This window comes from Perissodus microlepis, chromosome 17 (assembly GCF_051167445.1).
Source record: "Perissodus microlepis isolate ML-2025 ecotype Zambia chromosome 17, ASM5116744v1, whole genome shotgun sequence".
In the NCBI taxonomy this organism is placed as follows: Eukaryota; Metazoa; Chordata; class Actinopteri; order Cichliformes; family Cichlidae; genus Perissodus; species Perissodus microlepis.
Window position 1 is genome coordinate 12,029,428 of NC_140477.1, and position 24,253 is coordinate 12,053,680.

Below are 24,253 nucleotides of genomic sequence, written 5' to 3' on the forward strand. Positions count from 1 at the left end.
AGCAGCAAGGTTCGGCGACACTGACCTTTAGCCTGTAATTATATGAAGAATTAAATATCTCTATATCTTCTTCAAGGTGTGTTATGTCTTATGCACACACTTAACCAAAGCCACTGTAATCTTTTGAAGCAATGTAGTGCATTCAATGGGTCAAAATGGCACAGGGAAGCCGTTACAGTCCTTTTGTATTTATATGAGTTCTGCCTAAACTATGAGGAATGCAATATAAAGGGATGATATGAGAAAATCAGTCTTGAGGTGAAGTTTATTCAGGTAACTTTTCAAATACATAAAATCAATTCATTTCCAGTTACTGCTAACTACAAAAAACAGCTTAAACAGAGAGTTCATCTTCTCATCTTAGTATCATCTCTTTCTGTGAATCTGATAAAGCTTTTAATTTGAATTTGATAACAAAAAGCAAAAGGTCTGGCATGTATTTCTGTGTGTGTGTGTGTGTAAATTTTTTTTAAATTCGCCTGCATGTAACCTTGTCTAAATACGAAAATATACATCATCTTACTTACATTATGAAGTCAGCTGGTAATTTTAGCCACTGAAATATATTAACATCATAGCATAGTATAGACAAAGAAGGCAAACACATAGAATGATCTGGTGATGAACTTCCAAGCAGATATAGTTTTACATACTGATTATGGAAATGCTGAAGCCTAGTTTGTCTTCTGCAAATGAGGATCATACTAAGCTAATCTGTGAGGTACAGGTGTTATGACAAGAGGGGCAACATTCATTTTGTCTGTGTTATAATGAGGACAAAAATATGGATAAAGTTTGTCTTTAAAGCGATAGCCACTGAAAGAGTAGATGTGTGACTTGGAATCCACATCATAGAAAGAAACCACTCCCTTATCGTAGTCCACGAAGATGCCCACTTTTTGAAGCTTTTTTAACTGTACCAATATAACAGCTGAATTTTCATATCCATAATACTTGCCCTCACTTAATCCGATGGTCCAATAACCATCTGAAACTGATAGACGTGTGTCTCCCTTTCTATCTACAGACTCTCTCACCACTCCAACAGTCCACTTACTCTTATCTTTCACCTGCACCTCAAAGTAAAACTTCCCCCCTGTGAAGCCCTCCTTTGCTAAGACTTCTGGATACATCTCAAATCTTTTTGGATTTTTTGGAAGATTCTGTTTTTCTGCAGTTCCAACTTGTTTTCGGTCTTGACTAATGGTAAGTGAGCAATGTGCTGTGTCGGGATCAATAGTCAAGTCTACTGCATGTTCTCTCATTCTTTTCATTTTGATCTCTGGAACTTTCTCCAAAATTATATCAGCTGTTTGTTTCACCTGAGCCATGGCTGTTCTCACTTTATTAAAAGACAAGTTGCTGTAAACACCAGCATTGGACCAGCCCTTACTTGAAGGAGCCCGTAAGCTTGAGAAGTTCTGGACAAGACCGTGATGGTCCTCAGATCGTGACAGCTGCTCCAGCTGGCTTATTCTGCTTTTAAGCTCAGCAACTTCCATCCTCATCTCTTTCAGAAAACCTTCAGCCTTTTGTTTCATCGCTCTGTGCCTCTCTTCAATCACCTCAACAACATCAGCTTGACTCTTCTGAATAGAGCGAATGAAGTCAGTAAACATCTGCACACTGGCTTCTTTCTCTTCATCGGCTTCTTTCTGGCTGGCATCAAGTGACTTTTCAATCGCATCCATCTTATCGCATCGTGATTGTATCATCTTGTGGATATTTGCCATTACCTCATCATTTTTTGCTAACACAGCCTCATACTCTTCCTCTAGCGAGATGACATTGTGACTCTTGTGATCGCTTTTGAAACACAACACACAAACACAGGCCTTGTCAGTCCTACAATACAGTTCTGTTATCTTGTTGTGCTTTTTGCACATCCTCTCATCAAGATTAATCACAGGATCGATTAGTTTGTGGCTCTTAAGCACTGAAACTCTCTGATGAGGCTCCAGGTGGACTACACAGAAAGAAGTAAGGCACATCAAACAAGACTTAACGGCCTTTTCTTTCATCCCGGTGCAGATATCACAAAGAACATTTGTTCCTTCTGGGAGCTCTCGGTCTGAAGTTGACACTTTGACTTGGACCAGCTTTGCAAACTCAGCCGCTAACTCAGACATGGTAGTGTTGACGTTGAGTTCAGGTCTCGAAGAAAATGTCCTTTTGCAAAATGGACACTGACAAACGTCACTAGAGTCCCAATACTTGTGGATACACGGGCGGCAGAAGTTGTGTCCACACGGGGTTGACACTGGCTCGGTAAACACGTCCAAACAGATGCAGCATAAGAACCTCTCCTCTGACAACAGACTGCTGGCAGTCGCCATATCTGCACAAGAGCGAAATACAATAAATAAATGAATACTAATAACCTAAAACTAATACAATTCAACTCAGTGGACTGAACAAACTGCTCAGACTGTGTAAGAAACCAGTAAAGTAACCATACCTGCAAAGTCTCAAGTTTCTGATTAATAAAAGCTGCGAAAAATAGAAAGCAAACTTGTTCTATTTAAAAAACAGTTTTCTTTGAGGGGTTTTACTTAAGTTTCGTTTCAACACGTTGGCGTCCAGAAGCGGCCCTCCTCCAGTGGTCACTTATGATACGCCTCTTAATTTTTTTTAACCCTTTCATGACATTAAAATTGGTGTGAGCCGCATTAAAAAATATATAATTTAAGTGTGCAAAAAAAAAGAAAGAAAAAAAGATTAGAACTTAACTAAGGGGGCTCTGGGAAGCTCGTTTTGGGGTTTGATGTAGGTAAATTTATTATGGATTAAAAAAAACCCCAGAAAGTTCTAAATTATAGGCTAACAACATATCTGCAAATTATATAGAGTAAATTGGTTACGTGTTAAAACCTACTGATATAGGATAAAGTAAAATGTACTAAATTATGGAATTGTATTGTTTGTATTTGTAAAGGTGTTGAGACCGTTTGCTCAAACCCACAGGTGTTAGCCTCCAGAGGGTGCTAGATGGAACGTGTGCGAATCACTCAAATCATTCGGATCCGTCCTCTTGGGAAAATGCATGTATGGAGAAGTGTTCACACTGATAGCTGTGATTTTTACTTGGACCAGAATCGCAGGCCAGCTAGCTGATGGACAACTGAGATGGTTTGTAAAGCTAGAATAAGGTGTACACACATTTTCCATGGTAAAGACTAAAAATCTCGAGTGCCTTCAAAAAAACAAAACAAAACAAACAAAAAAGAAAAAAAACCTCTCTGGGATTAATTATAGTTTTTGATGGCTACTCCAACCTCCCTTGTTTCCGTTGTGAATCTGTCAGCTGATGCTACATGGTGTTGCTCTGCTTAGTATGCTCAGTTCCATCTGTTGACATTGTCCCAGAGTTCCCACACACAGATTGCTTTCACTGCTTGTGTTTCTCTACTTCTTTGTGCTTGTGTTTCTCTAGTTCTCTAGTTCTTTGTGCGTATGCTTGTGTCTTGTGAGGCAGGAAGACTGGTCCCTTAGGCTTTCACTGTAACAATTTCTTATTTTATCTACAGCAGCCGCTTAGTTCATGTCCAGGAAATCCTGTAGTTCATCCTGACCTTTCCTAATCCATCAAAGAAAAATAGCAACGAAGTTAGCACAAGCTGATAAAACTCTGTAAGATTCTTGATGTTTCTTATCTCTTGCAATTTAGCACCTATAATCTGCCTGAATTGTACTGCAGACACTGCAGCACGTGGCAGTCTGGGTACAAGAAGTCAGCCATAAGAAGTAGGATCTGAGTAGCTCTTTAAACAAGTATCATTTCTTGTTTTTTAAATTTCTTGTCTTCTCTTTATGACTTGAATAGAAGGCTAGATAAGCAACTGGTGCTAAGAATTGGTTAGGAAGAATGTGAAATTTAAATGAATGGATGCAATAATCACACATGCACACACCAGTGCACACAATGTTTGCTTTCCCCTTAACCTGTTTGTGATTGACATGCACACTCAGTCATGACCTACTCCTACCCCTTTGTGAGAGAAAGAATTGGAGAGCTTAGTGGGTTACAAAACCATGAAAGGTGATAAAGTAACTCCAGCAGATTGAGACTGGACACAGAGGTCTGACACTGAAAAGAGCTGGCTTAAGACTAAGCCAGATTTCTGTTTATTCTGCCATGTCTCACCTATGAGAAAGTGGAAAACAGGCTCCAAGTTGCTAGCCATGGGACGATGATGGCCTGTTTTATCACACTCTGATTAGACAATATTTATTGGGGAAAACCTGACCTGATTCACGACATCCTCTGCTAAGTAATGCTGTTTTCTTAGACTGACTGTCGCCAGTCCAGGTGCCCACTGCCGAGGCCTGCAGCCACCATCTATTTCTAAAAGCTTGCAAGCACATTGAATTACTGAGGTGGAAATAGAGGAAACAGCCCACTGCAGAGTCTGTTTTGCTCAGAAAAGGATGCCTTGTTGTGATAAAGATTTATCATTACAATAAAAACTCATCACTGAACACACTGGTTGGACAGGGATGTAAAGCAACAGAAGCGACATAGGAGTAAGGTAGTTTTTATGTTGTTAACATTGATATAAGTGGGTACCAGAATTACCATGGTGTTTACATTTTTTTACAGTTTTATCTCTTTATTTTCCCCTGCTTTTTTTGTATTCTTTGGTGATTAAATTATTGCTGAATTGTAAAAAAAAAAAACAAAGTCTAGACAATCAAATTAATGCTGATAGGCTCATTCCTGAAATACCAAATTTCCATTTTTCTCTTTGAGGTCACAGAGTTGCTCTGTTCAATAATTTCATAGTCAACTTCACATTATGAAGAGCAAATTGAAATGTGTTAAGTGGCATGACTAGAATTATTAATCAGATTTATCCAACTCAGTACTGTATTACTGTAGTAATAGAAATGAATAGAACCTGCATGCAAACAAGCCAATGTGCCAAGGCTATGCTCACAGTAAATTATGCTTTTTTGACTTTGTCTTTGGTTATTCATGCACACCCTATTGGAAAATTCTTCAGAGGGGTTGTGCTTACATTGTAACCAAGGTTATGCTGTTAATGGCACTGTGGTATTCAGACTAGTGGTATTGAGTCAGTTCCTTCTCTGTCACTCCCTACTATGTGACACGGTTAACTACTGCAGCCTTCCTTGACTACCCGTTGCTATGCCTATTATGCAGATTTCTGTTACTATCCAGACTGTTTAATACTTTTACACAATCATACTTTTACTCGGCAGCAATATCTGTACCAACAAAGTAAATGATGTACTTTGTTTTATTTTGCGCGTGAGTAGAGAGGTCATTGTTGGAACTCACTGTAACCTACATTGTAAGTAATAATTGTTGTATTTGAAACATGCAGGCTATTTGTATTGATTCATTTTGTAGTTTTAGTGTCTACCTGCACATATATGGAGTTCATTTTATTACAATTTGTTACAAATCAATGTAATGAATTTTCTTGAAACTCGAAAATACGAGCTGCAAGCAAAAGCACCATCCGCACAGACTGTCGAACACCCTGAAAGCAACAAGCTTGACTGGACCGGACAAAACGCCCACTGCAGTGGTGCCGTAGACTCTGAGTAGACGGAGATAAACAAGGTCCTTTTTTCAGCCTTAAACGTCGGTCTGGTGAGTATGTGGTCAGATATAACATGAAAACGCCTGCTTGTCTGTCTAACTGTGAGATGATGTGTTTAAACTTTGTCCTGCCATCGGCAACGCAGGTGGGACATTTATTTTTTCAGGATTTTCAGGACAGCTATCTTGAAGAAGAGGGGGTGAAAGTTTGACTTACACGGAAAAGGACTTAAGTGTCTGTGCATTGATTCGTAGCTTGTGATGCTGGAGCACAACAGCGCTGGTTAAAGTCTAAAATGTCCCAGACCGGGCTTTTTTCTTTTTCTTTTTAAGGGGGACCCGTGTTCGTTTCCTCCTAATTCATCTGGACAGACTGTTAAAAGCAGGAAGGCCTTGTTAAGAAAGAGTTAACGGCCAGCTTAGGTGCTCTAAAATCAGACAAATTGTTTAATTTCATTTAAATTTTATTTGTCATTTAATAGTTTGCAGTAGGCACGAACACGGAAAGGAAACTTGGCTGTATTTACAGGGGAGGTTAAAGGATATTTTGAAATTTGGGTTCATAAGGGGAACCAAGAGGATAAGGGGGGCATGGGGAATACTATGTTAAAAGTAAACCTCAGGGTGTTTTTGTTTGTTTTGTTTTTTTTTTTTTTTGTAGTGTTCTGTGCCCCACTACAAAAAGTGGAACTGCACAAGATTCTCTTTTCCACTAGCACCTATTTGGCTTGATTTTCCTCTGCTCTACTCTGTTCAATTTCTGTCATTTTCCATTGCAATTGGCAGGCTGAACCTAGGGCTAGTTGCAAATCTATGGCAGGGCTTACACATATAGAACATGCATGACTTTGGACTCTGGGAGGAATGCAAAGTATTGGGAGAGAATGCATAATTGCATGGGAAGAACATGTAAACATTAGACACAGTTTGGCCCCAGCCGGCCAATGGATTCAAACCCAGGACCTCCTTACTGTGAAATAAAATAGGAAATAAAATCAGTTACTCAATCAAATTAATAAGAAGCTCACTGACCACAGATACTGGTTGTGGCTGAACCACACTGGGCCGGACTGAAGAAGCTGGACTACATGGTGGTTCAAAGGCACTCATCTGTGCTGTTCCCGACCCTGTCTCCTTGTCTGCTCTTTGGGTTTTATACACCCTGCTCGCTCTCTCTGCCATCTCCACATCATCTGCCTCTTACTCCTCCTCTTCTTCATCCGACTCTCCCACCACTGCTCTCTACTCCCTCACCTACAGCTCTTTGTTCTCACTTGAAGCTTTGTCTCCTGAAAAAAAGATGACAAACCTTAAGGAAAAGTTAAGGATAACCTCAATGACTTACCTCACTATCACTGTCATCAGTCAGTAGTGAGATTCCTGGACTTACAGAAAGTTTATAGCCTCCTCCAGGGTATATAAATGTGGACGCTTCGCACCCAGTAAACAGAGATCTTGCAGACTATACTTAGTACAGATGAACACCAGGGACTGGGTAAATTATCATAAAAGATTTATTTGATGGAAACCTGTTTTTTTTCTTTTTTTGTTCCCTTTTTTAAAAATTTATATGTATACAGTTTTCTCCATTGCCATTGAAAGAGTGGTTTATTTTCCATGAACCTTGTCTTTATACAGCCACAGTCGCCCCCTACTGGCCGAAAAAACAATTAAATAAAAAGAAAGAATAGTAATGTTAACACTTCTGCACTGGGTTTACTTATCAGATCTGGAACCTTCTCTCACCTTCTATACAATGGACCTATTTCAGAAGCATATACATTATGTTGATCAATAATAGTTATTGACTCAGCAACTCAGCCGTATATAATTTTCTTGTTATGCTGCTGAGAAGCAAATAGTCTATAGAATAATTTATTAATACATTTAAATGAATTATTAAAAACCAAAATCTGCAAGGTAACTGCTTATTGAAACTTCAAAATAAAACTTGATTCACTGCTATTTATAGACACACCTATGCTTTTTTCGTCAGTTTTTAGTCTCCTTTTTCTGTTCTTCATATTTTAGTCACAAATGCTTTAGAGAGAGAGCATTGTTGGAGCATTGTTGCTCCACAACATGTCAGATAAAATCTAAAAACAAGGCAATTAAGGTAAATTATCAAGAGATAACAAGTATTGTAGAAAATGCTGTAGATGCAGAGATGAAACCCCATTCCCATTTATTGTTTATGAGTAAAGGTAGATGGAATATCTCAAAGCCTGAATGAAGTGGAAAATTTCATGCATGGAGAGACAATTTTTCCTTTCGTTTTCCTTCTTCCTTTGTAGACAAGCTGACCCTTTAGCAAGCTTACTAGCTTGCGTGTTTACCTTATTCATTTTCATCCCAACAAATGATTTATTCATCACTTTTCCTCTCAGATCTACACCTACGGTAATATGTGTATTATTCCTGGGCCGGCAGACAGAAAAGCTGCAACATTTTCTTTTATGCTCTGTCCGCTGAATGATGCTATTTAGATCAATTGTATAGCTCTAAGTGCTTTCCACACCCACGGCCTTTTATTTACAGGGCCAAGACTATAAGCTCAATTAATGATTCATAGGGACATGTCCTAGTGATAATTCAAAGATGTGGTTTGTGATATAACAAAAGCATGTTATATTGGGGCCTTGGACGCTGCATCACTAAACAACTAGTAATATGTCGTGCAGTGAGAAGTCTGGGACATGGGAGTTATGTGCAGCTGGATAAGTGTAAATGTGTGAACAATACTTGTTTAGCTATTTTTGGGTAAAGAAAGGAATGTAAATGCTAAAACCACATCTAAAGAAAACTATAGTAAGATTTTTTTTTTTTACTGTGATACATTTTTTTAGCAGTACTTTGCAGGAAAATGTAATGTTTCCAACAAACAAATCTGCACTTATAGAATTCAACTGAAGACAAAAAGATGTCGGTGGGTTATAAAGATGACCAGAACGACTGGGTGACCGTGTGCCTCAAGTACCTGCTCTTTGTTTTCAACTTTCTCTTCTGGGTAAGTGGCTAGTAATCCTCATTTCAAGTAATATGTACTCACAGAGACCTCACCACAATAACTACGCTTTACATTTAACCTCCTGGTGAATTGGATCGTCATTGACAACATCAGTATCAACTCTGTAAAACTGTCTGTGTTCCTTTAAAACTGCTTTTTTAGAGACATTGCTCATACAGAGCCACATAGAAATAGGAAGAGGATTAAGGAAAGTTTTCAGTCTTCCTAGGCTAAGCTATGGACTGAGTTCAAAGTGAGTCATAGATTATTTAGGGCTTGTCAGTGTATTCTGGCCACACAGTGTATCAAACCTGCTCTCTGGCACCACACTTTATGCTGCTAAAGCTCCGCTCTCTTACAGCATCAGTGCAGAGTCTTCGGGCTTACAGAGTCAAAAAAGAAGATTTTGAGGAGCGAGAGACAGATCCGTAAGTGGGAGAGGTTAGAAAGAGAAAAGGGATCAAGCTTTAGCTTTAGGCCTCTATTAAATTCCCTGTCACCACCTAACAACCAGTCTCTTGAGGAAAAATAGTATCATTTTCCTCTGAAGGCTGTCCTCCATCTCGCAACACTTTTTTTTAAGAGGGCATTTTTGTCCACCCCCTACACAAATTAATCATAGGCGGGGGAGCAGTGCATACTCTGTGAGGATGAACTGGCACTGGCCATTTCTGTTTTTCACTTTCTTAGCACATTACTTTTAAAAGAGAGTGCATCATCTAGGGATTTCTCATTTGTCCCTGTTTTTCACGGCGCTGTTATTGGCAGTCATCAAAAACACAGATATCATTAGTTAAAGCAAAATTGAATAAAGTAATGTTTGACATGTGCTCTGAAAATAATCCAGCTGATGTGATTAATGCCCGGTTAAAGCATGATTGTTTGGTTAATTGAGGGTAGAATGAAATATAGATTTGGCAGTATATCGTAGTGTTTCCCCTTCCCCTCCAAATTTGACTTGCCAGAGACTTTTTCAATTGATTTTTTTATATGTTATTTATTATATAGGAATATATTACTGATGCAGTGTGTCAAGCCTTTCTGATATAGGATATTTAGGACCGATAACGATATTTGGTGATTTTTAAATCTTTTATATATCAGCCGATATTTTTTTTTTCTTTCAAAAATGGTAAACATGAACTGGTTTCCCTCACACATGTTAGGTACAGTTATTTATGAGTCCTTACTAAGATAATATACCAATGCAGTTTAAAAATAATCTTGATTTATTGACATAATCTTAGATTATTAATTTACGCTGTCTGGTGGACAAGTACACTCTGATGGTGAAACTGTGTAGCATCCATACTCAACATGGGTGAAGGTTGTTCCTCCTGTCTCTGCTTTTCTTGTTTGATTGTCATCTATTGACTGCTACAAACGTCGGTACTGATATATCGGCAAATAGCTACTCTGTGATCCCCTCACATGATCGCGTGAACCACACCCTGATGCCATTTTACTCTGCCTCCTCCTTGTCAGTTACAGCTGAGGATGGTGTGATTGTGTTTTCAGCTTTCTGCTTTCTTCAAACCTGGCGAAGATTTCCACTTGGACTCGAGAATGAACTGATTAGATTTTTGTGGTAAAACATTTCTGGCAACATTTCAAGTTACGTAAGATGTTTAAGGTTAAGTCTGGATAGACATGGATGTAAAGTGCAGCTTCACTACTTATACTAAGGCGGTAATTTTATTTTGAGCAGTGATAGTACAGAGATATGAGAACAGTATTGGGAACTACTTTCAGAAAAAGTGATAGCCAACTTAAAAATAATGTAATTCAGTGGAACTTAATTGTTAGAAGAAATGTCTTTACAGTGTTAGAGAAGGGTGATTTCCCACTGGTTGGTCCTTGGTTGGATATGTGGTGTTGTGAGTAAGAGGTCCTTCCTTCTGAAGGAAAGGGATGGGAGGATGAAGAAAGACTCTCTCAGGCATTTCCTATTTGCCCTCCTTTGAAACTTGCAAGATGAGAAAAAGAGATCAGGAAGCCACCCTGGATCAGTTACTCTGTATTGTTTCTAAGTAAGTGGTCATTATGCCCTGGCTTGATTGCAGACGTCTCACCACTCCTGTTAGTTGTTACGCATGGCCACTTTTCTCTGTTTCTCATTCTGTTTCCTCTTTTTTTTTCTTGCCTCCTTTATGCCCTCTTCCTCTGTTCCATTTCCTTTTCTTTTTCTAAGTGACTCATCTAAAAGCTTTGAGTTCACTTTAAATTGATCACTTCCTGCCCTGAAAAATGTTTCGCTTGAATGTTACAGTACTTGTGTTTTGCTATTCTTTAATAATAAACTGACATGGTACACTTAGTTAAATTCAGTTACATTTCGTATCTCGTGCGTTTTTTGTCTCTGTAGTATGACACTTCGTGCTGCACTAAACATTTTTATTTATGTTTTTATTCAGATGTCTTTTTAATCCTGTTACTTTTTCTCTGCTTCTCTTAATTCTTCTCCAGATGGGCGGAGCTGCTGTTCTGGGTGTGGGCGTCTGGACACTGGTGGCAAAGAGCGACTACTTGAGCCTACTGGCCTCCAGCACTTTTGCTGTGTCAGCATACATCCTCATCTTGGCTGGCAGCCTGGTGGTAGTTACAGGCTTTTTGGGCTGTTGTGCAGTCATCCGGGAGCAGAGAAGCTGTCTGTCCACGGTGAGAGACGAGAGAGTGATGGATGGGGGTTTCCGCTTAGGTCCAGGCATTTGTTTGTAGCTGTAAAGGTGTGGGTTAGGCTTACACTTAGGATTCAATGTAGTGTGTGTGTTTAAAATTAACCCGCACGTAGATCATAACTCAGAACTTACAAAAAATATATTTTGATGGCAAACACTCATGCTTTTGGAACAGTTACCAGTTTGTCATTTAAAGGTTTAGAGGAGTGTAGTTTTTTTTTTTTAGAATGAGCATGAGAGAGTTAATCATATTTTTTTTTCAAGGGTATTTTTGCTGTAATATAGGAGGTCAAAGTGCAGATGGTCAATGCAGGGCGTGAAAGTGTACATGGACAGTAATTTTGCTGTGATTTGACTAAAGAACATTGCATCTGGAAAACCTAAAAAATCTGTTTAATAATACTTATTAATGTAGAGTTTGAGCATTTTTGTCTTAATTTGCCATCCATCCAAGACAGCGAGTCCATATTTGCTAGTGGAGAATCCACTTTTTTATGTTGAAAGGTCACTTCCACTTAGCCAGCTAGCCCTTGCTTTTCCCATCACGTTTTCCTTTCTTGTAGGCAGTTTGGGCCATTTTTTTTTTTTTGGCATCCCTGGTCATTATTCAGCAGCTTAACAGTCTCTTGTGTTGTGGTCACACTGGCTTTATATGTCATTACGCCAAGGTTGCAGAGATGGAAAACACTCTTACAGTCCAAGACGACTGATTCGGACTCTGTCTGGTGAAGGAGAATAGAATAATTCACTTAAGAAAGCATGGGTGTGCTTGCCTCCTCGTTGAGCACAGCAGTCCCACACTGGCATAAATAGAATGTAACTGAATGGGGAAACACTGCAGAAGATAAATAAGAAGTTATGTAATAACAGCCCTGATAGTCTACTGGTCCGTGGTTCTAGATTGTCCACTGTGAGAAGCTAGATGCACGCCCACATGTACACAAATGTGGCAACATGCGATGGCGCTCATCCATGCTAAGCCTGGTCTAAGGTCTATCGCTAGATGTTGACGAATGACTCTGACGGGGCCCTCGCTGTCCTCATTATTTTACAGAGACAGGACCCAGTGGGAGAGAAGGAGGCGGGAGGTGAACGTTCTCTGCCGCAGGGCTATTTATAGGTTTGTCTATCTACTGGTGATGGATGGAGAGAGAAAGGGCCTTGCAGGAGTGAAGAGGTAGAGGAAACGGAATCTGCGGTGCAGTTTGGTCCAACTGTTTTTTTGTGCTATTTATAGATTTGTTTGGGAAGAATAATGAGTGATGCTAGCATGTACAGTAAGTGTTGTGTGCATAGAGAAGTGTGAAGTTGGCATTTTGTGTGGGTAGCAGGCACACAGAGACTGAAGTGCTTTTTTCGCAATCTTGTAACCAAGAGAGACGCAGAGCAGGCTGGGTTTCTGCTCAGCATCGTTACTGCGATAGCTGCAAAACAAAAAAGAACATCTGTTTGTGCGTGTGTTAAATATTTCTTCCTTACAGCTGTTTGTTACCGATAGTTTTCAATCACTTTGTTTGGTGCATCTAGCAGGTTGTGCAATAGCATCTGTGTCTCCATAATGGTTCTGAGTTACGCTGTTGTTTTCCCCGCTCTGTGACAGCTGGTCCCTGTTAGGTGCGTGTTTGTGTGTCTGTTTGTATATGGACTTGAATTATGTGGAATGAGCCATGTTTTGATGGGTGTACAAACCATCTGATGAACAATAAAAAGTTGGGTTATTTAAGTGTGGGAAAGCTGGAGTTTTGATCTGCTCATTTTGCAGCAGTCTATCAAAGTGCTCTCTGTGTGGGCAATCAGTTCGTCACACTGTTTGCATAACAGTACATACAACAGTGCTTGCCATTAAGAATGACGCTTACAGTTAAAGCCTCTGTTATTCTCATTTTTATTTTTTGCCTCAGCACCCATCTCATGTCTGATTCTTTTTCATTCTTGCAGAGGAAAACTAAACACAGTATTTGAGAGTAGCGCTCAAATACTAAGCAAACGCCAACATCAAATAATAATATTTGAGGATGACGCTCGAATACTGTGCTAATACTGTTTTGTTTTTTCTAAGATAATTTCAGACATCAGTTATGATAAATAGTGAAACTTTATTCTAGTAATGTGGGGAGCTCTGTAAAGATGCCCAGGAGAAATGGGTTTCTGCAGCCTGTCAAATTGCTTTCTGGTTGTCTCATTTCATGCAGGACTGCCATCTGCGTTTGAAGTGACAGATGCAGTGCAGTGACAGTTGATGAAAGTTTATATTGAGCCATCACAAGCGTGAGCAACTTGAGTTAGCAACCAGATACTTCAGGCGACTACTGAGCTAATGAGTGTTCAGTCATATTTACTGAAATTCTTTTTTGCTCTCTCTTTCTGTCCTGTCTTTCATCCACAGTATTTCATCTGCCTCCTGTTTATCTTCTTGATCGAACTTGTGGCCGGAGTACTAGCTTATGTATACTACCAGAGGGTAAGTGGTCACTTTTTACTGGTTTAGCTGAGTGACGTTCTGCAGTGATGAGCCAAGCTGCAGTTTATCCTTGTTGAAATAACTGCAGCAGCTAATCTATGCCTGCAGGCACGTGGGAAAATGGGGTTAAAAAAAACTTCTATCCAGATGACCATCATCAAACTAGTGTGTTGGGGCGTTTCTCATATTAATACACTACAGATGGGATAGCAGAGAGACTACTGGATATAGGAATCGTTTGTGATTTACTGGATGTTAATCATAATCATGTTTTGGGTTTGAGTTATACATATTATGATTTTTTTTCCCCTTCTTGGTATATATCAAAGAGCAGGCGTTCTGCAAAGCAGATAAAGTTCTGCAAGAAAAGTTTGAACATTCAGATGTCAAGATGTCAGTGAGGAAACGGGGCAGAGGCTAAAAATAAACAGAACATATCTTTCTTTTTTCTTTTTTGAGCACTTGCTTGGCATTTGAAACATCTTTCAGGCTCACCTTTGACTAAGCTGCATTTTGTTAGTGTGCAGTTAGGCTGCTGCTAGTATTAGATTGTCCTGTGCTGAAGCAAAAATTACAGATTACCAGTCAGGCTGTTGTGGTAACATAGGGGAAAAATTAGTAGTAAAAGCCAAAAAACAAAGGCTCATAGGCAAGAGATCATGGTGAATTAAACTGTAATTCACAAAATCTGTTTATTTGCTGACTCTTCCTACACCTACATGGAGTTAAACGGCCAGAATTTGCACATGGGTACATCTCATCTGCATTGGATATTATTATGTAGTCATTATTATTTGATGATTTGTTATCATTATTTCATTTATATTCACAAAATCTTTCATGATGATTACATCCACAAAACTGTAATAATGCATTATACATTATAAAGTCATTATATTGCTTGATGGCTACCTACTAGCGGTCTAAAATGACCCTTTGCAGCATTTAATAAAACTAAAGCATGGAAATGTAGTAGAGTGTCAAAGAAGACTTAAAAAAACAAGCAAAGAAAGAAAGAAAGAAAGAAAGAAAGAAAGAAAGAGAAGTAATTTTCAGTCTTTAGGCAACAAAACCTGGTTAAGTTGGTTAAACTACTTGGGTAAATTTTGTGAAAGAGGGTCAAAATGGTTTGTTTTACAACATTAACCACATGTCAGAACATATATCTGCAAGAAAGCCCTGAAGGCAAACTTCTCCCGTCAGGTCTTTTCACTTATATCAGCTCAGACGTCAGCTGCAGTGATGATCCTTTAATTCATTTATATATTGCGGTTACAGGATCAACAGGGTGATGTTAGATTACTGTAGATGATGGCTGCCTATTATTTAAGAATGAATTCAGCTGTGCTTTTTGTGATTCAAGAGACTAATAATCTAATAAGTTATAAATAATTGATCAATTATTCATTAAAAACAATTATCATAAAAGAAAATACAGTGACATCAGTATTGTAAAAATCAGAAGGGAACATTCGAGTAAGAGTGTGGAACCAAGCAGGAATAAAGGCTTTCTAAAGCAGCATCCTCAGTGATCCTCCTCTGATGACCTGACTCTCTGAAGTGTATCTAACACATTAGATATTCTTGGCGTTTAGTTATCGCCCAAACATCTGGCTGTCAGTCAGCTTCAGTCAGTGAGGGCTGCATAGGGCATCTTGTAATCTTTGGGCAGATTTATTGTGATGGAAGAGGGTTCAGTACGGGATAGAATCACTTTAAAGATAAAGATTTGCATTGTTTCCTGCACTGTGTGTGAGTGTGAGAAAATATATCCAGACATCAAAGGCTGTATTCCTAGTCAATTTTTTTAGTGTCTTGTTTATCTGTATTCTGCATCACAGCACTCCCCAATGCTACCAATCTATCATCCCCTTATCCTCTCCCTCACCTCCACACTATTTGCACCTACGTATCACTTTTTTCAATGCCCTTCTTTGTAGACATCGCACGCGCAATCATAAATTAAGCAGCCCGTGGGGGGGTTACCACAAAAACATTTGTTTTTACCCCAAAATGATCCCCCCCAACCCACCCCTCCAGCCTTCCCACCTTCTCTGTTTCAAACACACTGTTTCTCACTGTGTATGCCTGCTGTCTCTCTCTTTGTTCCTCATTTCCAGCTGAGTGAGGAGCTGAAGCAGCATCTCAACCACACTATGACAGAGAACTACGCTCAGCCAGGAAAGGAGGCAGTCACATTTGCGGTTGACAATCTACAACAGGATGTATGAAATATATTTACAAACTCCTCTGGTGTCAAGTTTCTGTAAGATTATATTTCACCCTCTTCAGCATGCGCGGTTAAGTATACTTGTACTTGTTATAAATTAATTTGATATATGAAGCTGAAAATTATGCTGACGTGTAGTAGAAGAAGAAATGGCTCATCACTCTGTGTATTCTATCAGGGTTTAGACAGCATTGTTCCAAAGATGACAAGTGGAACAGCCGGAGCAAAAGTAGTCCCTGAGAGGAAAATTACTGCTGTGAAAATATATTCATATAGTGGCTTGATGTTAGGAATTTGTTTACACTAGATGATACATGAAACCATATTTTAATCAGAATGTGGGATATGGCCTCACACTGTGGAACTAAAGTCTGGGCTTTCCTTTTTCTGCCTCTCCAGTTCAAATGCTGTGGCAGCAACAACTCTCATGATTGGACTGTGAGCAAGTACCTTGTGTCAGGGCAAGCAGAAGGCAGGGCGGTACCTGACAGCTGCTGTAAGACCATCACACCTCACTGTGGAAAGAGGGACCACCCCTCCAACATCTACAAAGTGGAGGTCAGTGCAATAAATGCTTCTGGCAAAATGACAGCAGGCTTATTCAGCCTGTCTGTTGGGCAGCTACAACACAGACTGTGTTGTAGTTCCTCCTGTAGGCTCTATATCTTACAATAGTTTTGTGAAATGTGTTGCAACCTGGCTATATCCCTGACTTGAGTTATAAATATCAATTGAGTGCTTTTGCAATCAAAGATGAGTGATGATAGCCTAAAGACAGAAAAAAGAGATGGAAGCACTGAGTATACTAATAACTATGTGTAGGCAGTAATCAAAGAAAATCAGTGTTATCCAGTTGTTCAGGGTGATTGCTCATCTTCACAGTCCATTGTTTTTTGTTTTTTTTCTGGTTCATGTCGTATTTGAAGAAATTAAACTGGTGTTTTATTCACTTCTGGTCTGTTGTAGCCAAACCATTTTCAAATATATATATTTCATTTCCTGAAATGAAAAGCATCCATCTACTTTCCTAACTGCTGCTGGGTTGCAAGGTCGACATAGGGCAAAAGGCAGAGATAAACCTCAGTTCATGCTGTCAGATCTGTGGGCATCATTTTTGCTAACCTCCCAATTGTTTTTGGGAGGAAGCTGTGGCACCCAGAGGAAAATCACAGGCTAAACATGCACAGAAATGCCCGAGCTGAGTAAGAGATTTGAACCAGGAACCTTCTTGCGTTGAGGCAACAGTGCCAGGCAGTGCAGCTTTGTGCAGCCCTGAGTGACTCACAAAACATGCCAGCAAACTTTCTTCTGATAGAATGAGCTCTAAGAAAAATGAATAAAAGATGAGGTTTTGAATGCTTATCCACGCTGCACAGGAGAGGCTCTTCCGCCTTCTCGTGTCAAATCACTCAGTTTCTTCTTATCCTTCACAATGTGCTACCTGCATCATGTGCAAAGACATAAGAATGAAGACATATCCTGAGAATTTAAATAAAATGGTTTGTGGATGATGACTGTATCTATGTTCACTTGTAGGTTTGGGATGATTTATTTATTTATTTTTACCGTGAGTGTTTTGAGCCCTGTAAATACGCCTGAGGGAGTAAAGAGGGACTGAAAATGTACTTAAATAAACAAGAACATCCCAGATTCAGTAAAAACACACAACTTCTGAAGGATGTCTTGTTGCTTGCTGAAGCAGTTTAAACTATAGCTATGCAGAAATGCAGACAAAGCTTTCTTGTCTAACTAATAATCTAGTGTAAATTTTAACTCTGTAGGGTGGCTGCATCACTAAGCTGGAAAAGTTCCTTGCAGATCACCTGTTGGTTATCGGTGCAGTGGGGATAGGAGTGGCCTGTCTGCAGGTAAGTAATATATACACCCAGTTCAGATGGTTGGTGAAGAAGCAGGATGCATTTCTACTGCCTTCTCCTGAGCATACAGTGCTTTATACAAGCCCAGTTGTTATCAGAAATGAGAAACTGCTTTTAGCTTTTGTGAGTGGAATGCTGCCCTTTGTTGAATTAAAAGAAAAAAAAACTCCTATTACTGAATGTACCCTGGCAGGTCAGGATCCTCTAAATGGACACGTCTTTTCATCTCATCCGACTCTTTCTGTCATCATTATATGAGTTTGGTCCTTCTGCCTATTCAATTTAGTCTAAGATGGGCTTTTTAGTATTGCAGAGCCTAAGGATATTTTTTTTTCTCTTTTTATTTTTCTGTACTTTTCTACCAGCTAACCAAACTGTCTTACTGTGGCTGCAAACCACGTTTAAATTAACTTGAGGTCAACCTAGAACTAAACAAATTTCCACTTATTGTTTCCAGTGGTGTTTGTAAGACTGACAAGTCCACCACTTTACATACAGCTCAGTTTTAATTGGGCACCAGGGGACTGAGAATAAAGACATGAAGCCAGGGTTTCACTGCCATAATTATAAAGACTGCAAAAAGCAAAAGATGAGATGACCAACCGTGCAGTCTCTGTGATGCTCACCGCTGTTGGTAAAAGGAATTTAAGCAGTCTCACAAGAACCAAATGATCTGAAGGGACTTTGTTAAGCATTTAAATGAGGTGCTGAAAATATTGTGAATATATTGAATACATGACGTACACGGTGTAATTTTGTCACTTCTCACTCACATATTAGCATTTTTTCGTAATGTAGGCCAACTTTATGTCTCCTCTTTGTTAAATGTTCAGTCTGTCTTAATGTCGGTGTGCACTAATCTGTCTTTGGTGTGTTGTACTCTGTGTGTGTTTGTTATCACTATAGTTGGTCGGGGCACTCTTGACAGCCTGCTTTATCTATCTGCTCTATAAAGAAGAGGAAGAGGACTTTGGTGCATTGTAATTTGGCCCTAGAGCGCTGCTGGTTTAATCTAATCGAGAGGCAAGGTTGGAGGGCACTGTAGATATTTCATATTTGACTGCCTATTTGTCCTTGCGTGGCTTCCTGTTTTGTGTTAAATGCGAGACCTGCTGTCTGCATGTTTACTGGATTAACATGTTTAATTCATCGTGAAGCATGCAGCGACTTTGCATTTGGCTGCGTTTTCCAGTTTGTTGCTATGCATTTTGTGATGATGTGTTGCTGTGGGTGATGAGGATGTGACAGCTTATTCAAATGCATCCTGAGGATGGCACGACTCACTTGCTTTTTCACTGTGCTTTGGTTCATAGTGTCATGATCTATAATCCGTGCAGCAACGCTTCCATCAATGTAGCACCTGCGCTGACAAGAAGTGGGGAAAACACCATAGGGACAGGTGTATTTACAGCATGTAGCAGTGTTTTGCTGTATATCCCTTGAATCCAAACCTTAATGAGGCTTCACTATGGGTGTCGGGGAGTATATGGTATACAACAATACAAACTTAATCTAATAGTTACAACAGTTAAACGCAGAAATAATTAACATGCTTACTTTTAATAGACTCTTTTTAAAAATTACAAAAATTTACAGAGTAGCTGGTGCACTTATTACACCTATTTATTTAATATGCTGACACCTTCTATTACATTACCACTCAGAAAAAAAAGCATTAGTGTTGTTGCTATAGTTACTTGCAATCTAAAATAGACTGGGCTTTCATGAACATCATTGAATAGGGACTCGGAGTTGTTTGGGGGTGCCCAGATATGTGTTTTTGCCATCCCACGAGATGGCATGTTTCTGTCTCTAATGAGTTTACTTTTTAACACTGTTACATCATTGTTTTTTAGCATCTTCTGAAATTAGGCCTCAAGAAAACTAAAAAAAACAGTGTGGCTTTTTTCCTTTTTTTTTTTTCTCACCTTATGTTCCCTCAGCCAAAATGACTGCATCTTCTATCCTTGTGCATAACTGTCACTGATGGTTGAGACGAGAGAGGAAAACAAAACCTTGCTCGAGGAGAAATTATGAGTCAATATTAAATTCTGACTTCCTTGATCAGGCTTCCTCTGGAAGCTTTTAGAGGCACAGAAATGGAATCTGGACACTTGCCTATTTGGCCATCAAGCTTGTAGACCCAGCGGCTTTGGTCAGCTCCTGCTTCCCTTATTCTGCTTTGTTTTTAGACTTTTTGCTCGGTGCTGTGTAGTAGTAATTTTAGACATGCTCATTCCTTATTAGGAATTCGCTGCTGGTGAAATTCTATGCTGAGAAGGATGTTTATAACAGTTCAGCTGATAAAAGATGCAGATATGCTTCATTGTGCCATGTTTGAATATTTAAGATGTAATGCACGTAATCGATATAATGTCTAGTTTGCTGATAGGCCAGTAGCAGTCACCAGTGACAATGTCTGTGCATCTCTTTTCTTCATACAGCTCTGTGTTTACACTGATGTCAGATATGACAGCAAATTTCTAAATGTAAAAAGCTTCATTTAAAATACTAGCACAATTGTTGTGGTCTGTTTTCCCTTTATTATAGTGATATTTTTGGAAGCCTTTTATTTATTATTGTTATTATTATTATTTAAATTTATTTTGGGACTAATATTACTGGTCGGTATAGACATTTATTGGTTTTGACATTTATATTAGCCGATAAATGAAAGTTTAAAATCTAAAGAAGATACGAGAGAAACACCCTTCAACCATGTTATGACTGATATTGCATAGTTTCTCCAGCACGGGGCAGTCTACAAATTCCCTGTTCACAACACATCAGTTTGTAACTCAATAAAAACACAACCAGCTGAACCAAGCAGAGACAGGGAGACAATAAATGAGTAAATAAATAAGTACACAAAACAATTTTGGGGGTAATCTGTTTGTTTTGTGTGTCTGAGTAAAATAAAAAGGTCCCCAGAGCTTTTGCAAAGAGGAAAAACAGTATATTGAGATGTAAGAGCATTAATCTGCTTTTTCACTTCACCCAGCTTTATATAGTTTGTTTATGGAAGTCTGTGCGCACACGTTTTGGTGAAATATTGGCTGCTTAACTCCTGACACCACCTAGTAACCAGCTTCATATTTTCCAGCAGTCTCTAACTCCTTCACCTTTAAACCTTCTCTGCCCCACAGTCGGTAGCATTCAAGCTTCCTGCAGTTTTCCATGGCGACTAAACTGCAGTCTGTGACCTAACACTTCCTGTTTTCAGATATGTGGAATGGTGTTCACCTGCTGCTTGTACAGAAGGATCAAGATGGACCCTTACTGAGCACAACATGACCCCTGCACACCACCTTCAACAGATGGAGCATGACCTGCTGACACCTAACCAAACTTTAAATCCCTGCATTGTGATCTGATGATCTAAGCGTTGGATACACACGATAGAAACTCAGGCTCATGAGTTTCTGTTACCTGGTCTAGGCTGGATGTTTTTGCATGCTTTAATTTGAACATGACTAAAAAAGGGAAAGACTTAAGTTGTGTGGTATTCTATGCAACTCATGAGGGTGCGAATTTAATTGTTTTTAATTAGGAGATTTATATAGGAGTGTTTCGATAATTCCAAGTCGAATCGGCTGAGTAAGAGCACAGAGTAAAAAGAAAGAAAGTTATGTGTGTGTTTCTGTCTTTTGTAAACACAATGTGCCTCTTACGTAATTCTACTGGTAAATAATTATGTATAAATTCAGTGCCTGAAGTCTTGAAAGTGAGCTGTCAATACACTGTGATAAACTGCAGCAAATGAACGGAGTCATGTTTATATTTGTAGCTTTGTCTTTAATTCTAACACGTTGGCTGAGTGATGGTAATCAAAATAAACTTTGCAGTATCAATAATGCTCATATGTATGGCTACAAAGAAGAAAAAACAATTTTATTCCATTTAAGAAGGTGATAATTTTCTGTAAACGCTGCTAAATCTCTGAATTTAGAGCTCCATCTAGTGGTCAGCATAGGTAACTTGATTTGAGGATGGTAAATGTAACTGTTCATCTTTTGTGAACTTTAAGCTTTTAATACTGCTGATATTAATATTAATTATATATTAATTAATATTGCTGATTGTTTTTGGTTTTTATATGGCGTTCCTCACTTCAGACGCCAATCCCCCCTCCCCCCCCATCACTGTAAAGCCGCTGCTTTACATTGATGAATATGAGTGATCTGTGAATCAAATTGAATACAGTTCTTCCTGTTTTTGCTGCCTGTTATATGCCTTGCTACCCTATTTTTTTTTTTTCCTTGTCTTTGTTATATAGCCACCATAATATAGGTTATTTATTTGCTAAACAGTGGAAAATGGCTGTCTCTATTTCAGGCTATTTAAATCTTCTACCAAAATATGACGCCATTCTCAGCACTCCACCTTCTGTAAAGGGACCTTGCAGGATTTGAGAAAACCTTTTGGAATTTGCTAGACTTTCACAATTAATATTCTTAAACTGGTTTCAGCTATTCCAGTCATAGCTATAGGCCAAGACAATTTGACAAGACTAATAATGGACAAACAGTTATGTAAAAATAGTCCCAGCTTTTCATGCATTCTCTGTATGAACAACGGCTCGAGGACAGACTGAACTTTTTATTCACGCTGTGTGGACCTTTTACTGAGTGCTTGCAGGTATTTGCCTGAACTCAACTTCATTACAATAACACACAAATCTCATTGTCTTCTGAACCTCCGTCCTCTGTGATTGCTCACACCACGCACACTGGATCAGCGTGAGAAGGGGAGCAGTAATTGCTCTCTAAACGACTCTGCCACATATTACTCTTCAGGTATATAGAATATTAAACCTATGGACTAACCGTTCACCAGAAAATATATTTTGTAATATAATATTATACAGCTCCGGCACATGTTTTATTCATGGTCATGACAATTTGAACAACGGTGAAATTTAATCTTGGGCCATCGTTGGTACTTCTGGAACAGCTTGACTTAACAGCTGTCTTCAGGTCATGAGACAGCATGTCAATTAGATTAAGGCCAGAAATCTGACCTCACCATCCCATAACCTGAATTTCATTCATTTTTTTGAGATTTTTTTTTGGGTGATTTATTTATGCACTTTTGGTATTACCCAAATTTTCCTATGCTCAGGTTATGGGCTGCTGCCTCCATTATGATGCATAACAGCTGGAAATAAGTTCTGGTGTTGTTGTGCGGCTTTTTTCTCTTTGTCGTGCCGTCTCTCCCAAAAAATTCAACTATCATTTCATCTGTCTGTTGTGGATTATCCAGCTGGTGTTGAGAAATTCTTTCATAGGCTCTTTCTGCTGTATGAATCATAATGTCTTTTTTCTACCCTCCAAGGTTTGTTGAAAGTTGTCAAAAATTAAAGGAATGGCGTGTCTGGAACTAACACTTCTTTTCTCATGTCCTTAACTAAAACACCTGACTCCAAGTAACTTTTGGACAAGTCAGGAGAAGACGTATTTACTGTAGCACTTTAAGTAAATTCGATTATCCTTGTCTAAAAGTGAAGATGAGAAATTAAAGGACAAATCCTGAAGATTTCAATATTTCATAAACTTTTTTCCCCCCCTGGTATGTTGTTTTCCTGATTAAAATTTTGGATGCTTATATATGTAACTGGTTGTTGATGATATGACACTGGCACGTGCTTCAACTACTGACTGTTTTCTTTGAAATGTGGCTCTAGAATTCAAAAATAAATGTTTAAATGTTGCATTTAAACAACTGTGTTGTATTCATGAAAGGGTAATATTAACACTCTGTTTGGACAGATGCCTATGATGCTGTGATTCCAGCTTTGTGTTAGTTGATGTGATTAATTAGTAATTTGTTATTTATCTAGACCAGAATCATACGTTTATCCCAGAGAAATCTATCATTTTTGCAGAATATGTTTTAATTACACCATATGCATATATCCAAGAAAAACGTAAGCTTAGGTAAAAGTAAAAGAAAATCCACTAGAGGGAGACAAAGATTTATCATTTGAAGAGATGCAAACTTGCACAACTTCGTGTTGACCCGACTGAACCCTTTAGGTTTTGCCATATGTTCAGAGTGGCTTTCTCACACATCAGTAGATACTCCTACCTGACTCACTTCTAGTCTTTGAAAAGATTGTTTTGACAGGACCTCAGAAATCTGCCAAGTTGGAACTAACACATTTGATGTAAACTGCAGGTCTCTTTGTGCATTAACCACTGATTGAATTGCAAACTCTGATACCCGTGAGAACTAAACACTGCTCGGCTACTTACTGTAACAGATGAGCACAAACAGTGCCTGCTGATTACACACACATCAAATTCACTTTACTCTTCAATTAATCTTCTCATTATGGTTTTACAGCCATGGTTTTGGGCGGTTTTGTAATCTTGTCCCTTTGTATTTAATCTGCATTGTAGTAAATAAAGAGTCAAAGTCTTGCAAGATAA

General features: G+C 38.9%; 2 protein-coding genes across 3 annotated transcripts; one reads left to right on the plus strand and one right to left on the minus strand.

Moving 5' to 3' along the window:
• Positions 1-664: 664 nt before the first annotated feature.
• Positions 665-2,585, minus strand: LOC146369267 (E3 ubiquitin-protein ligase TRIM39-like). Its single transcript, XM_084911207.1, has 2 exons — positions 2,459-2,585; positions 665-2,338 (listed from the first exon to the last, which is right to left on the minus strand). Exon 2 carries the CDS (start codon positions 2,334-2,336, stop codon positions 705-707), a length of 1,632 nt encoding a protein of 543 aa, XP_084767333.1. The 5' UTR covers positions 2,337-2,338; positions 2,459-2,585; the 3' UTR covers positions 665-704.
• Positions 2,586-5,505: 2,920 nt separating this feature from the next.
• Positions 5,506-24,253, plus strand: tspan11 (tetraspanin 11). Of its 2 annotated transcripts, XM_084909525.1 has the most exons (9): positions 5,506-5,620; positions 8,469-8,576; positions 11,043-11,234; positions 13,641-13,715; positions 15,836-15,940; positions 16,345-16,503; positions 17,727-17,813; positions 18,729-18,850; positions 21,046-24,253. In XM_084909525.1, exons 2-8 carry the CDS (start codon positions 8,490-8,492, stop codon positions 18,804-18,806), a joined length of 783 nt encoding a protein of 260 aa, XP_084765651.1. In that variant the 5' UTR covers positions 5,506-5,620; positions 8,469-8,489; the 3' UTR covers positions 18,807-18,850; positions 21,046-24,253. The 2 variants fall into 2 exon arrangements, with proteins under 2 accessions (XP_084765651.1, XP_084765652.1); XM_084909526.1 differs by lacking the exon at positions 18,729-18,850.

Bases quoted from the DNA above. Each gene is read 5' to 3' on its own strand.
- LOC146369267 (XM_084911207.1), bottom strand. From the start codon at position 2,336: ATGGCGACTGCCAGCAGTCTGTTGTCAGAGGAGAGGTTCTTATGCTGC.
- tspan11 (XM_084909525.1), top strand. From the start codon at position 8,490: ATGTCGGTGGGTTATAAAGATGACCAGAACGACTGGGTGACCGTGTGC. The intron at 11,235-13,640 runs GTGAGAGACGAG...TTTCATCCACAG, and splicing joins AGAGAAGCTGTCTGTCCACG to TATTTCATCTGCCTCCTGTT. The intron at 16,504-17,726 runs GTCAGTGCAATA...TTAACTCTGTAG, and splicing joins CCAACATCTACAAAGTGGAG to GGTGGCTGCATCACTAAGCT.